Source organism: Monodelphis domestica, chromosome 3 (assembly GCF_027887165.1).
Source record: "Monodelphis domestica isolate mMonDom1 chromosome 3, mMonDom1.pri, whole genome shotgun sequence".
Taxonomy (NCBI): Eukaryota; Metazoa; Chordata; class Mammalia; order Didelphimorphia; family Didelphidae; genus Monodelphis; species Monodelphis domestica.
Window position 1 is genome coordinate 13,384,825 of NC_077229.1, and position 14,530 is coordinate 13,399,354.

Below are 14,530 nucleotides of genomic sequence, written 5' to 3' on the forward strand. Positions count from 1 at the left end.
CCACCAGTCCACTTTCATTGGTCCCAAACCTGCCCCAGGCAATTCTGCCTCCAGGATAGCTCTGACAACCCCCTCTCCCATTCACCATTTTGAACTGTGCAAAGCCCTCTCCGGCCCAGGGAGCTCAATAAACAAATGTCTATTCATCAGGAGATGGCAGAGAAAGTTTCTTTTTCTTGGAGTAAGTGTAGAGAAATAGATAGAAGGGGGAAGAGGAAGGAAATAAGCATTTGCTTAAGTGCCTGCTACATTCAAGCATTGTGCTAAGGACTTTACAAAATCTCATTTGATGAAAAAAACGGGCATGTCACTGAGCTCCAGGTCTCAGTTGCTTATCTGTGAAGTGTAACTAACAATAACTCCTACACTGCAATTTTTAGCTCTTTTACTAGTGTCTAGGATTGCTATCACATAGAATAAAAAATTAAAAAGATTAACCGACCTTGGATTTATTGCTAAAAGACACCTCAGAAGATAATTTAATCTGATATCCACATTTACAGATATTAAAGCTGAGTCCCAAAGAAAGTGGCTACCTAAGAATTTGTTAGAGGGGTCCTTAGTTTATTACATTACATTCCCTTTACATTCTGGAATCTGGGGTGAACAAAAGGTAGAGATTAGCATATGTCTTCCCTTGCTTCTCTATGTTTTTCATATTCATTGTTTCTTAGGATGTGTCAGGACATGACACAAATGTTCCATAATTTATTTTGCAAATCCCCAACTGATGGCTGTCTACTTTATTTCTAGGTTTTTTTCCTACCACAAACAGTGCTACTATAAATATTTTGGTGTATAAAAAAAGAAAGAAACACCCCACAGTGTGGCTGTGAGTCCCAAATGAGAGAGCAGACGCATTTCATAGGTCTTTGAGCACTCTCTAAATGCCAGCTATTCTCCCTATTATCCAGATCAATCTTTTAGGAGTATGGGATGAGCCAATAGGGTCTCTCTCTGGTCTCTCCAGATGCCAGTCCCTTGGCTCACTACATGATTTACTGATCCTCTGAATTAGAAGGAAGTTCCGATATCTAATCAAACCCTGAAAACATAAGCCACAAGCGTTGGACACACACACACACACACACACACACACACACACACACACACACACACACACACACACAAAGGTTCAGGTCTGAGAAAGCAGAGATATGGGGGGGGGGGGGTCTTTCTCCAGAAATCAGTAATCTAAGCAAGAGCTCAGCACTCTGGACAGCTCCCAGCCTAGAAAAGTGTTGGCCTGACTCCCAGGGGCACTACTCGGTCTCTGGCAACCATCTCTGGGTAACAGCTCTGAATGGAGATTTGCTCAAGTGTTCCCTTCCTGCTTAATCCAACGGATTCAACGCCCCTGCCAGGATCCAGGTGTGTCCTCTCCACCCCCAGCCTACTGGGGACATGGGACCAGGAAGACAACCCAGAGGAGGCCATTGTACCCCAGATCTGACCACAGCAGAGCCGTTGGAGGCTCTCCCTGGGGCAGTAGTGATGTTGGCAGTGTCCCAGCTCCATGGGGCCAGGACAGGGGGCAGGGAAGATAGGAAGTAGCCATTTAGAGCCCAACACGGATGAGGCTCCTTGATAGAAGGAAGGTAGCCAAGGGAGGTGAAGAGTATCCAGGGAGAGCAAGCAGGTCAACATCTCCAGGGAGCCTTCAGGAGCAGCACTCAGGACTGACCCTGGCTGACAGTGCTAGGATTTGAGCAGGGATGCGCCTTCCCTATCCCCAGACATGTATTCCTTCCAGGCCAGCCTTGAACCCTGGCCCCAGCACTCTGCTACTCCTGCTAACCCTGGCCCCATCTGCCCACAGTCTATCCCCTGAGATGGAAAGGCATGCTCCTCCTGAGAGGGAAAGCTTAGAGCTAGGAGACACCCAGGCTGGGGATCCCTGGAACCTCAGAGCAAAAGACAACCAGCAGAAGATTAGCCCTGACCTTGACAGCAAGGAGACCAGGTAAGGGGGTCCCAAGGGCGTATGGAAGTCTATGCCTTATTTTTTATCATAAATGGGCAACCTGGGAAAATAATAGACAGAAACAAAAGGAGAGTCTGGGAGATTGTGTGTGTAGCCATCAAGAGAAGCCAGGGACAGAGAAAGATATGGTTGAGGAGAAATGGATGGAAGGAGGGAGAGAAATAGAGAGGCAGGGAAGCCAAGACAGAGAGTATTCTGGGTCATCAAAAGTCGGGGGGGGGGGGGAAGAGTGATAGAGTCAGAAAAAAGGGAAGAGAAAATATAAATGAGGGGTCTGTATGTTATAAGGCAGAAGGAAAGAGAGAGGCAGCGAGAGTGAGACAGTTGAGGAGAGAAGAGGATTAGAAAGGAGAAATAATGAGGAGAAAAAAGAAAAAGAGCCAGAGAAATCAGGCATGGGAGGGTAGGGAATGGAAAAGGAGAGCAAAGCAAGGAAGAAATGATTATGAGAGACCAAGAGAAAAGGGGAGAGATCCAGAAAGGGGGAGAGCAAATTGAGAATAAGAACAGAGAAAGAATGAGAAAAGATGGAGGGCTGCTTTCAGAGAAGCATAGTAGACAGGGCTAGGGAGATAAAAGCCCCTCTATCTTCTGCCTTGGTCAAACTCCCCATGGAGCACTTCAATAAGTTCTGGGCACTACAGCTTAAGAAAGATGTTATTAACACTAGAAAACATCCAGAAGAGAGTAATTCAGATGGGAAAGGGTGTGGTAGCCAAAGCACTGGTCTTGGATTGCAGCAAAGTAGTGCATCCTTCCTGGTGCTTATTAATTGTGATTATGACAGATAGCTTGATCACCTTGAATCTCTATTTCCTCATCTGTAATATAGGAATATGTAGCCTACTTATCTCACAGGACAGAGTTTTATAAACCTTAACGTACTATTTTTAACCCCTCACTTTCCATCTTAGACTCAATACTGTGTATTGGTTCTAAGGCAAAAGAGTGGTAAGGACTAGGCAACAGGGGTTAAATGACTTGCCCAGGGTGACACAGCTAGGAAATATCTGAGGCAAGATTTGAACCTAGGACCTCCCATCTTTGGACCAGTCTCTCAATTCACTGAGCCATGCAGCTGCCCCCTAAGGTACTATTTTTAAAATATTCTAGAGGCAGCTAGGTGGCACTGTAGATAGAGCTCCAGATCTAATATAGGGAGGACCTGGGTTCAAATCTGAACTTGGGCACTTCCTAGCTGGGCAAGTCTCTTAACCCTGTTGGCCTATCCTTTGCCCTTCTGTTGTTACAAGATTTGTTACAAGGATAGAAAGTAAGGGGGCAGCTGGGTAGCTCTTTGAATTGAGAACCTGATCCAGAGATGGGAGGTCCTAGGTTCAAATATGACCTCAGACATTTCCTAGCTGTGTGACCCTGGGCAAGTCACTTGACCCCCATTGCCTAGCCCTTAACACTCTTCTGCCTTCGAACCAATACACAGTGTTGATTCCAAGATAGAAGGTGAGGGTTTAAAAAAAAGAAAGTAAGGATTTTAAAAATCACTCCGTGTTTTTATTCTTGTTGCTTTTGTTAATTAAGAACTGGAAGTATTTTTCTGGGAAAGAGAGGGTTGAGGATGGTATAGCAGTAGGGGAAGTGATTGCTGGCTGCTGTATGGTAGAGGTACTAGACTTGTTCTGTGTGACCCCAGAGGGCAGGTCTAGGAGATGATGATATTTCAGCCAGGTGCTGAACCCACTAACCAATCAAAGGTGCTGGAAAGTGAAATGGGCTCTCCCAAGAGGTAGTGAGCTCCCCATACTGGAAGTCTTGCAGCAGATGCTAGTCAGCCACTTGTCAGGGATGATGACACACATGTTGTATCTCCTCAAAGATAGCATGTAGGGCCTTGAGGGCAGGGACAATTTCACCTCTGGGGTTTTTTGGTTGTTTTTGCCACAGGTACTTGGCTCAGAGTACAAGCTGGGTAGATGTTTGTTGATTGATGGATTGATTAGGCAGAATGTTTATTCGGTTTAGGAAGGCTCTAGGTGGCTTCTGAGGAGGCTCCTTCTAATTCTGCAATCTCATGACTCTAAGAGAAACAGAGAAAGGATAAAAATACCAAGAGTTTCTACAGGATTTTAAGGTCTTCAAAGCACTTTGCATTCATCATTAAGGAAAGTAAATGAATACAAAATCAACCAAAAGTCTTTATAAGGAAGCTGAGGTATGCCAGACACTGAGGTTACAAAGGCAGAAAAGCAGCTGTCCCTGTTCTCCAGCAGTTTACATTCTACTAGAAGAAACATATGCATCTGGGAGGGATGGAAGAGGAGAGCCCGCTGGAGGAGGAATGTGGCAATCTTCTCAGATAATAACACTAAAATTAATAGCTAACTTGTTTATAACACCTAGTATGTGCCAGGCACTGGGCTAAATGCTTCATTAACTCATTTGATCCTCAAAACAATCCCAGAGGCAGATGCTATTACTATCCCTATTTTACAGTTGAGGAAACTGAGAGAAACAGAGTTAAAATGACTTACCCAGAGTCACTCTGTTAGGAAATGTCTGAGGCTGAATTTGAACTCAGGGCTTCTTGACTCCATGCCCAGTTCACAAAAACAATCCACAGAAGATTTCTAATACTATTCCTAATCCCTCCTGCCCCATGATATCCCTGAGGACTCTATTCAGGAACTCCTGTCACTAAGAACACCCTGGGCCATCACTAACACGGTGGATTCTTTTCCAAGAGGAGCACTCATGGTTTCAGTTTGTAGATACTGAGTCCTATAGTCCAGACTCCTAGGGAAAGGCTCTGCTGGCTTTGAGAAGGACATCCCAGGGAAGACTCAGAGCCTGTCTCCCAGAAGATGGGATGGCCCTGGGACCTAAGATGGGGGTCTAGACGGGGTCCCCTCTCATCTCAAGACCTTCCAGGACTGGGACAAACCTTGCCAGAGCCTCCTCTCCCCCCATGGTTTAGCCTCTGGGGGAGATCCTGCGGGACCATGATTCTGCCCATGAGCACAGAGGACAGGGGCCACCAAAGAGAAAGCTGACTTTGTGCATGCTACAGTTCCTTCCAGCTCTTATACCTTAAGGCTCATTCTATTGGAGGCAGAATGGGAGCAATGAAAGCAGCACAGGTTTGGGAGTCAAAGGATCCAGGTTCCAGCTGATTCTACCACTTCTTGCCTACGTGACCTTGGGCAAGTCACCTAATTACTCAGTGTCCTCAGCTATACAAAGAGCCTGAATCTTTCCAGTTCCAAGGGAAAGATTTCAAATACTCCTCAATTCAGTCCCACAAATATTTCTTCATAAGAATTGACCGTCCAATAGAGTATTAGATCTGCAACTTCTCACATTTAACCCCCCATGACAGGCTGGGGAGCTAAATCACACAGGTATTACTGTCCCCATTTCAGAGAGGAAGAAATGGAGGCTTAGAGTTGTAATTACAATTACAACACGAGTTGTAAATGTAGAAGTAGGATTAAAACCCATCTCTTCCTAACTCTAGGTGTGCTCTCTAAGGTAGAGAGCAGTATATAGAGTCAGAGCTCAGGGTCAAGAAGACCTGAATTCAAATTCAGCCTCAGATACATATTGTGTGACCCTGGGCAAGTCATTTTTTAAATATCTGTGTGTCTCAGTGTTTCCATCTTTAAAATGGGGATAATAATAAGCCAGGGTTGTTGTGATGATTAAATGAGGTCATAATTATCAAATGCTTAACACCAGAACTGGGGACATGATAGGTGCTCCATAAATGCTTACTGACCGTCTGACACCAAGAATCAGAAATCAGAGGACACAAAGACAGCTAAGGCACAAGCCCTGCTCTCAAGGAGTTTACGATCCAATAGAGGCTAAAGGTATGTCTATGAGGGACTATGACGAAAGGGAGATATCCACTTGGGCTCGAACGAGAAGGCTACGGAGGGAAGCAGAGCAAACTAAGGCTAGAAAGGGATAAGAGTCAGGATGTAGAGCCCTGAATGCCAGGATCAGAATCAGTCTAACTAAATTTAGGAGAATCTAGTATTGGTATAGGATGCATAGCATGGCATGGGTGATCCCTGTGCTCAATGATATTTCATCGAATAATGAAATTATTCAATAGACAATGGAGAAACTCTTCAGACTCTTGGGCAGGTGAATCGCAGGACTAGGCACATGCTAGGAAAGCTGTCAAGTGAGAACAGACATCCCTGAAGCCCCTCCCAGCTCAGAGACTCCATGTGTCTGCTTCTGAGATCAGAAGGAAGGGGCTGCTTCTCAGAGGAGCCTGGTTCTGCTCTGCCCAGGAGATTCCTGAATGAGGAGTAAGGGGACAAGACTGCAAGGAGAATTGATGAGAGCTGGACCAAGGCAGAATGGGAGGGAGGGAGCTCCCTCGCTGGAGGGCCACTTGTTGGGGCTACTATTGGCGCGGGGATGTGGGCAGCCCTGGATGGTCTCTGTGGCGCCTGTCTGACCTGACTGGGGTTTCAAGACTCCAGGGACTCTCTGAAGACTAGTATTGCAGCTGAGCAGACGTCAAGAATGGAACTGGGGACTCCCAAAGTGGGGGGAGGCTCTTCTTGTCATCTTCACCAGAAGGATTAGCCAGAAGCTAAGGGCCAGACATTTGAGACAGAGCACACTGCCAGTGCTCAGACAAGGGCTGGGAAGGCTTTAGGCCCTTGATGTGGGTTTGGAGAGACCCGTGTGCCATGATTAAACAGAAGAAAGAGAGGGAGGATCCTCTGGGAGAGGAAAACAGCATCCGGGACAAAGGTGCCGGTGGAGAGAAGGGAGGACAATCTTCAAAAGAACGAGCTCCCCTCCAGTGGGAAGTATCGCTGTTGACCCTGAGCACAGCCTGGGGGAGCCCGGTGTTGAAGGCAGGAGAGTGGATGGGGAGCGAGCCCTGCGGAGCACACCTGCCCCTGTTACCACTGGCTCCCAACCACATCCTCCTATCATGCCTGACAGGTTTTCCGACCAGCCAAGCCCAAGGGGGCCAAAACGCACCTGCAGGCAGCCAGGGTTTTGGTCCAACTCTCAATCATCGTGGCATATCTTCGGCAAAGGGACCAAACTGATCGTCCTAGGTAAGTAGCCTTGGCGCTCCCTGCCCCTCCTTGCCTTGTCCAGATTCTTGCCTGAGGGTCACCCACTTATCTGAGGGTCTCCCTGGGGCCAGGAGGCTAGGCGTGGCAGACCAATTGGTCCCAGCCACAGCAGCCCATGGGTGGAGGGGAAGATGGACTATGAGCCAGCAGTAAGGCACTGGCTCTCTGGGACACCCTCTGAGAAAAAACATTGTCCCCAGCTTGGGGACAAAGAAGAAGACTATCAGGCAAGGCAGGACAAAGCCAGGTTTAGCAGTAGTGGAATCAGAGGGGTCATAGCCTTTCCCTTCTGGGAAGCGAGTCCCCTTACATTAGGAAGACCTCAGGAGACCCAGGGCTCCCTCTGTACACCGATAGTGAGGTGAGCCAAACTTCAGTCCCTGGGACAGACAGAATAAACATTCTGGCTGAGACTCCAGGGTCCCAGTGAAAATCTAGAGGGCATCACAAGGGGTAGGTTCTGGAGCCTTGCCTACTGGACTGCCTGGGAGGGAAACCCCAGCTGAGGACTGTCTGAGAGGTTGGGCAGAGGAAACATGGAGCAATTCTCTGGGACTTCAGGTCTTCACCTCCTGAGGGAATGGAGGCGCCAATGGAATGGAGCAGGGAGCCAAAGCCAGGCTTGGGAAGCAATGCTCAAAGGCAACCCAAACTATGGCATGGGGGAGACAGTGTAGGCTGCTCCAAATGTGGACATACAGCGACTGGGGTTGGAATGAGCCTTTAGTGCTCGCTAGTTGGGGGAATTTGGGCAAGTTAGCAAAGCTTTGCAGGTCTTCATTGCCTCATCTATAAAATACAGTGGGTCAATGCAATGATCTTAGAGGTCCTTCCTAGCTCTGTCTGTGGTTGTATGAAAGGAACAAAAAAGGATGATAAGTGGACAGTTAGGGTAGATCCAAAGATCACAGTAGCCTCAGCAGAGGCTAGCACAAATGGGAAGAAACTGAAAGTGGGGAAATAGGTGCCTTGGAAAAACTGAATGAGGCTCTGCCGAGTTCAAGCATGGGGAAAATGCTTGAGGGAAAAGATTAAACGGTGGTCAACAGGAAAGACGGCCCAATCCCTAAGGCAGGCAGAGAAAAGTATCCCTAGAAAGGAGGAACAGTGCAAATGAAGCCAAGAGCTGCCTAAGGGAGGACTACCAGGGAAAAATGGAAAGACAGAGCCCTGGCAGGGCTAGGGGCAGGAATCAGAGAGCAAAAGGCAGAATCTTAGCATATCATAAAGGAACTAGAAGGGGTTTGAAGTGATGGGATCATGGAAGCATGTTGTCATCTCTATGTCTCTCTGACAATTTATTTGAGTTATTTGCACCACCATAGAGGAGAAATGACTAACCAACATCATATACTAGAGCAATGTAAAGCAGACAGGATCAAGAGAAAGAAAGAGTGAGTTCTAGATCCAAACAAAGAGATACACATGGCAGAAGTTCCCAGGAACGAGGAAAGATTAGAAATAGAAAAAAAAGGGGCAAAAACTGCAAAAACGGCATTTTTTTCTGTGTAACCAAAACTTCCTTTAATAACTCCCCTACATTAACAGGTCAGCCCAAGGCATCCCCCATGGTCATGGCCTATGGTCCATCCCAAGATGAGCTGAGAACCCCCACAGCCACACTCACGTGTCTCATCAGTGGCTTCTACCCAGGCTCCCTGGAAGTGACCTGGACCAAGAATGGCTCCCCTGTGTCCAGTGGGGTGCTCACCAGCCAGCCAGTCCGCCAGACTGACAACAAGTACTCAGCCAGCAGTTACCTCTCAGTCAACCCCAATCAATGGGGGGAAAACAACCAATATATGTGCAAGGTGACCCATGAGGGCCAGGTCATAGAGAAGGAGCTGTCTGCCAGCCAGTGCACATAGAGGCCCTCACCCTCCAGGACCCCTCACTCCATCCCCACACATGGGCAGCCCCAGCTCATCAAACACTCTCCCATGCTTCTAATAAACTCTTTTCCTTTCTCATTCAATTGCCTCTCATGTCTTCTGTGTCAGGTCTCCCCTTCCCTCCCTTCATGGTGCCTCCCATCTCAGGCACCCTCCTGCCCCCCATATCCAAAGGACAGCTGAGGCTAAGCCCTTGGCTACATGGAAGATGAAAGATGCTGCCAGCAGAGTCCAGGGAATGCACGGTGTCCCAGCAACCAAATCACAGGAGCACAAGGAGAGGGTGGGAAGAGGAAAAGGAACAGAGCAGGAGGGAGGCTGGCCAAGCAAGGGGAGGGACAGGATCATACTGGAGACTCTGATCACACCAGCTCACCTCAAGGGAATGGGAGGAAAAAGCCCCTTCCATTCTGAGAACCTATGAGTGACAGGGGATTGGACGGGACCACCCTCCCAGGATTATGAGGGAAACGAATGGTTCCTGAAAAAAACGGATGGGCCGCAATCCAGATATTTATTACTACACCTGGGGGAATATAACCAAGTCAAAAACTCCCTGGATTCAGTAGCATTGTGGGTAAAATGAGCCATTTACACAAGGTAGCTTCGGGGACACTCTTCAAGTAGCTAAAGGGCCACCACAACATGGAAGAGGTAGGAGGCTCATTCTGCCAAGATCCAAAACCCACAATCAGAAGTACCTCAACAAGGAAATAGATTAGAGCCCCTGCGAGGGGGAATTGGCTAACATTTGGAGCTCTCCATGGTGGAAGGAGCTCCCCTGCAGATTCCCAAAGAGGACTTGGTCTTCACAGGCCACAATGCACTTCTGGGAATGCTAGACCAGGAAGCCATTGGATGAGAAGCCTCCCAGAGATCTTATGAACTGGGAATCTGGGAATTTGAGCCACAGAGAGGATCAATGGGGCCAGAGAGCTCTTGAGGGAGGCCCATCTCCTTAGTGAGTCACAACAACAGAGATACAAGGCAACCCTCATGGGCATGCCATCTCAACAGAAGAAGACAAAGTCACTTAATGAGGGAGGAAGGAGGCCACACATAGGTACCTGAGCTGCATCCAAGAGCCCCTCTGCTCTTACTTGCTCCTAGGATGCACAGTCTGGGGGACTCTAGGACCCATCTCAGAGTGATATTCCTCTGTACAACGGGCATCAAATTCTCCAGGCCAGGACAGCCCAGAATGGTGGGAGGGAAGGACTCTGTGAGAACTGTGGACAACTACCAAATTTTGGGTAAATGCTTGGCATCTTGCTGGGCACATCCTGGGCACTTTATCAGTGTTGAATGATTATGAATATTGATTGAGGAGAGCTGAACTCTAAGAAATTGTCATTCCTCATGGCTCACACACAAGAGGACCTAAAGCCTATGACCTCAGACTCTTCATTACCACCTGGGATGGCCAACCCACATTGGGGGAAGCCCTGATTTTAGAAACAGGAGCTGGAAGCTCAGCCCAGAGCCTGCCTCAGGACACACATGTGCCATTTCTGGCTCACTTAAGCAGCCCTGAATCCTCCCCCTTCATGAACCCTGCCCTCATGACCACAGCAACACTCCAGGAAACAGTGAGATCTCCCTTGAGACAAAGGCACAAGATTCCATTCCAGGGCCAATCCTCCTGTCAGTCTGGATCAGAGAGTCAATCCCACCAGCCCTCTGAAACCCATGAAGAGATCAGAACACTAACATCGAGAGTGTTGTGGGGGGGGGGGGTAGAACAAAAGGGAAAAGGAAAGATTAACTTGAAACCACTGCTACTGGGACCTGTAGTCCCTTCTGCTCTTGCCCCAATTGGAGTCACCTGGGAATTATGGGTGCCAAGAGTTGGGAGCAAAAATGAGAGGAGGATAGTAAGTGCTTTGAGATAAAAACCAGACAGAAACACTGTGGTGTATAACCTGGGGGAAGTCACTACAACCCTCAGCTCTACACCAGGAGAAATGAGCAGGTGATGCTTGCAGGTGACATTCTGAAGTCTTGGATACATCCAGGGTATTTTCCATGAGAAGCCTCGACCACAGGGATAATATGGAGCAACAAAATGTCAGCTGAGGTCTTGGCTGTAGAGGCAAGCCTTCACAGTCATGGACTCCTGCCTCAGCTCTCTGATGAAGGGGAAGGCCCTGACCAGGTGGGGATGAACCTAGTGGAGGGGCCAGTGTTCCTCTGTCACAGCTGCAGAGGGGGAAGGGGAAGGAGATGGGGGTCAGAGAAAAACCACTGGCAGGTTTTTGTGCGGGTCTGTGTCACAGTGTTGGGTGTTTGGCGGTGGGACCAAGGTGATCGTCACAGGTGAGTCACTCATTTTCTTTTTCCATTTCTGGGATACTCAGATATCTGGGAAAGTGGCTCCTGATTTTCTCTTCCTCAGTGGAGCTCTAAATGGGCTCACAAATTTTCCTCAAGGACCCTTGCCTTCCCACCTTTCTTCCCTTCGTACTTGGACTCTGAGGCAGCATTCTCCTTGGGGTGCTACCTCAGGGGCTTGGGTGCTCTATGCCTGTAAACCTTCAGGCTTTCCCAGCCTAACTCCCTCTCCCTCCATTCTCAGAGGACAAATAAAAAGTTCTACCAATATGCTCACCAAAGAGTTCAGGATTGGGTTGGGCTCAAGGGAAGCTAGAGGCTAAGGACAGGGAGCCCTAAGGGATCATGGTCAAATGTATGCTTCTTCCAGGGACTTTTTAGTTCCTTGGCTGGGACCTAGAGGGAGCAGGAAGGTGGGATGGTCACAAAGACCACTGCCTCAGAGGCTGCCCCAAGACATTCAGGAGATAAATTCTGCCAAGGGGCATCCCTGAGAATATGGGGGATAGAGAAGAGGAAGGAAGCAGGAGAGAGAAGGCAGCATAAGACAAAGGTGGGCAACTCAGGTAAAAAGAGGCTCCCTGCAAAAGATGGGCAGCAGGAAGGCAAAGGGAGAGCCTGGGTCAGAGTCTCAGTCCAGGGCTCAATGTCTCTCAACTTGGGGTCAAATGACCAGCACAGATTCCCCCAGTAAAGACACACTCCCTCACAGCAGAGCAATTGTGGAGATCTCCAAATAGATCCATCCCCAAAGACTAACTGCCTCCCCAAGAAAGCCAGATTGGCCTGCCAAAGGACTGGTCAGGACAGACAAATAGACAGATCTGCTCATGGCCCTGGAGACAAAAGAGGACACTTCAGGGGAAGGAGGCAAAGCATACAGAGTATGGCAGAGGATCTAGGAGAGTCAGGAGGCTCCATAAGAATTCCCAGCATTCTACTGAGGTGAGGTTAAGGAGGAAAGTCCAAAAGGATCAAACTTCTCATAGAACAGGGGGCAGGGAAGGATGGGGGTGTCTTGGGGACCAGTTTAATCTGCCAAACAAACAGCTCAACAACTGGAAGCCCAGAGTAGAGAAGAGGAGAGCCCATGGAGACCCAGAAATTCATGCCAAAGTCAACAAAAGGACCCAGACTATAAGAGAGCACAAACAGAGCATTCCAAATCACTGGACAAGAGGTCAAACAGGAATGCTAATTCTTACTATTTGGGTCACCTTTGGCTACTCACTGGCACCCTCTGGCACTCCATGTCCCTCTCTGTAACATGGGTGAAGCAGTAGGAGGAAATCACCTTGCAACTGAAGATGGCTAGCACACTGATCCAGGCTGGCCAGCCCTTCCCAACAATGGCTCTCCAGACCCAAGTCTCTCTTGGGATCTGCTCAGCACCCTTGGGTCTGGGGGCTCTCGGGTTCCCTATTTCATCTCCTTGTCTTTGTATATTCCTCCCAGGTCAGCCCAAGGCATCCCCCATGGTCATGGCCTATGGTCCATCCCAGGATGAGCTGCGCTCCCCCACAGCCACACTCACGTGTCTCATCAGTGGATTCTACCCAGGCACCCTGGGTGTGACCTGGACCAAGAATGGCTCCCCTGTGTCCAGTGGGGTGCTCACCAGCCAGCCAGTCCGCCAGACTGACAACAAGTACTCAGCCAGCAGTTACCTCTCAGTCAACCCCAATCAATGGGGGGAAAACAACCAATATATCTGCAAGGTGACCCATGAGGGCCAGGTCATAGAGAAGGAGCTGTCTGCCAGCCAGTGCACATAGAGGCCCTCGCCCTCCAGGACCCCTCACTCCATCCCCACACATGGGCAGCCCCAGCTCATCAAACACTCTCCCATGCTTCTAATAAACTCTTTTCCTTTCTCATTCAATTGCCTCTCATGTCTTCTGTGTCAGGTCTCCCCTTTCCTCCCTTCATGGTGTCTCACAACTCAGGGCCCCTCCTGCCCCCCCATATCCAAAGCACAGCTGAGGCCAAGTCCTTGGCTACCCAAAAGATAAAAGATGCTGCCACCAGAGTCCAGGGACTGCACTGTGTCCCAGCATCCCAACCAAACCAGCACAAACTGGAGAGAGGAACAGGAACAGGGGAGAAGGGAGGACAAGAAAGAGATCACTGAAACAAAAGAGCCCTGAACATGATGGTCAAACTCTTGGTTCACAAAATAGCTCACACTCTTCAATAGCCATATACCCTTGGAGGAGACAACTCTTCTCCCTGGGCCTTGATTTCCTCAAATGCAAAAATGGCATTTTGGACTAGATGATGTTTAAGGTCCCCACTTGGTCTTTCACCTCTGGTAATCATAACTATGGCTGTCTGTGTTCAGAACCTTCATTTCAGCACAGAATGGAAATCCCAGAGGACAAACTCCCTCCTCCAGGAAAAGGTCATCTTTTATATGCATCATAATCCAGCCAGGGCCATTGGAAGTTTCCTCATTGAACCCTGCTCACAAAGAGTCAACCTCACAAGGACAGTTTAAACCAAGGCCTCTGGGCTACATGCCTGGCCCTCAGTCAAGTCAATAGTAACTGAGGATGATGGGGAAAGGTCAGAGGGTCACTGAAGGAGGGAGCACTATCCATGCCTGAGACCAGGACAAGGGAGCAATGAATGGGCCCTGGGATGCAATGGAAGTGAGCTTCATTGGCAATCACTCTAACAGGAGAGGAGGTCCCATCCAAGTACCCAGAGTCAGAGCTGTGTAGCCCTGGGCCATGCACAGCACTCCTAGAGCCTCAGTTTCCAGAGATGGGTGGTTTCTGAGGCCCCTCCAGTACTGAGACTAAGATCCTAGGAGAGGAGGCTGGAAGCACTAATCCAAGCAAGGAGAAGATATGACCTCTGTTCAGGCTCGAAGAATCACATCAGGGATAGTGAGCCTAGATGGGGCTAGTTCCACTTCCACAATGAATCTCTGTGCTCTCAGGTACTCTTTGAGAGACAAGACACTAGACTCTGAACTAACCAGGATGAAGTCCATTTGAACCATAGATTGGAGGTATCTTTCCTTGACTCTGGCTCTGGCTCTCTCCACACTCCACCTCTTCTCTCTTTCTCCTTCTTCTGTCTCTCTCTCCCCCTCTGAGCCTGAAGGCTCCATTCCTGACCAAGACTTCTGTGCAGCGATGGGGGCAGAGAGTCCTTTTCCTCTCCTGGGATCTGCCTGAAGACGTGGCTGCTGTTCACAAGGGCAGGACAGGAGGGACATTACAAAGGAACAAACCAGTCTGGAGTGT

The 14,530-nt window shown here is 48.8% G+C and overlaps 2 gene segments (V, D, J or C); both read left to right on the forward strand.

Moving 5' to 3' along the window:
* Positions 1 to 6,225: 6,225 nt before the first annotated feature.
* On the forward strand, positions 6,226 to 9,028 carry LOC100617925 (immunoglobulin lambda constant 6-like). The segment is given in 2 exon segments: positions 6,226 to 7,032; positions 8,602 to 9,028. Coding segments are annotated over 2 exon segments (450 nt in total).
* Positions 9,029 to 9,153: 125 nt separating this feature from the next.
* On the forward strand, positions 9,154 to 13,158 carry LOC107652022 (immunoglobulin lambda constant 6-like). The segment is given in 3 exon segments: positions 9,154 to 9,228; positions 11,117 to 11,261; positions 12,732 to 13,158. Coding segments are annotated over 3 exon segments (540 nt in total).
* Positions 13,159 to 14,530: the final 1,372 nt, after the last annotated feature.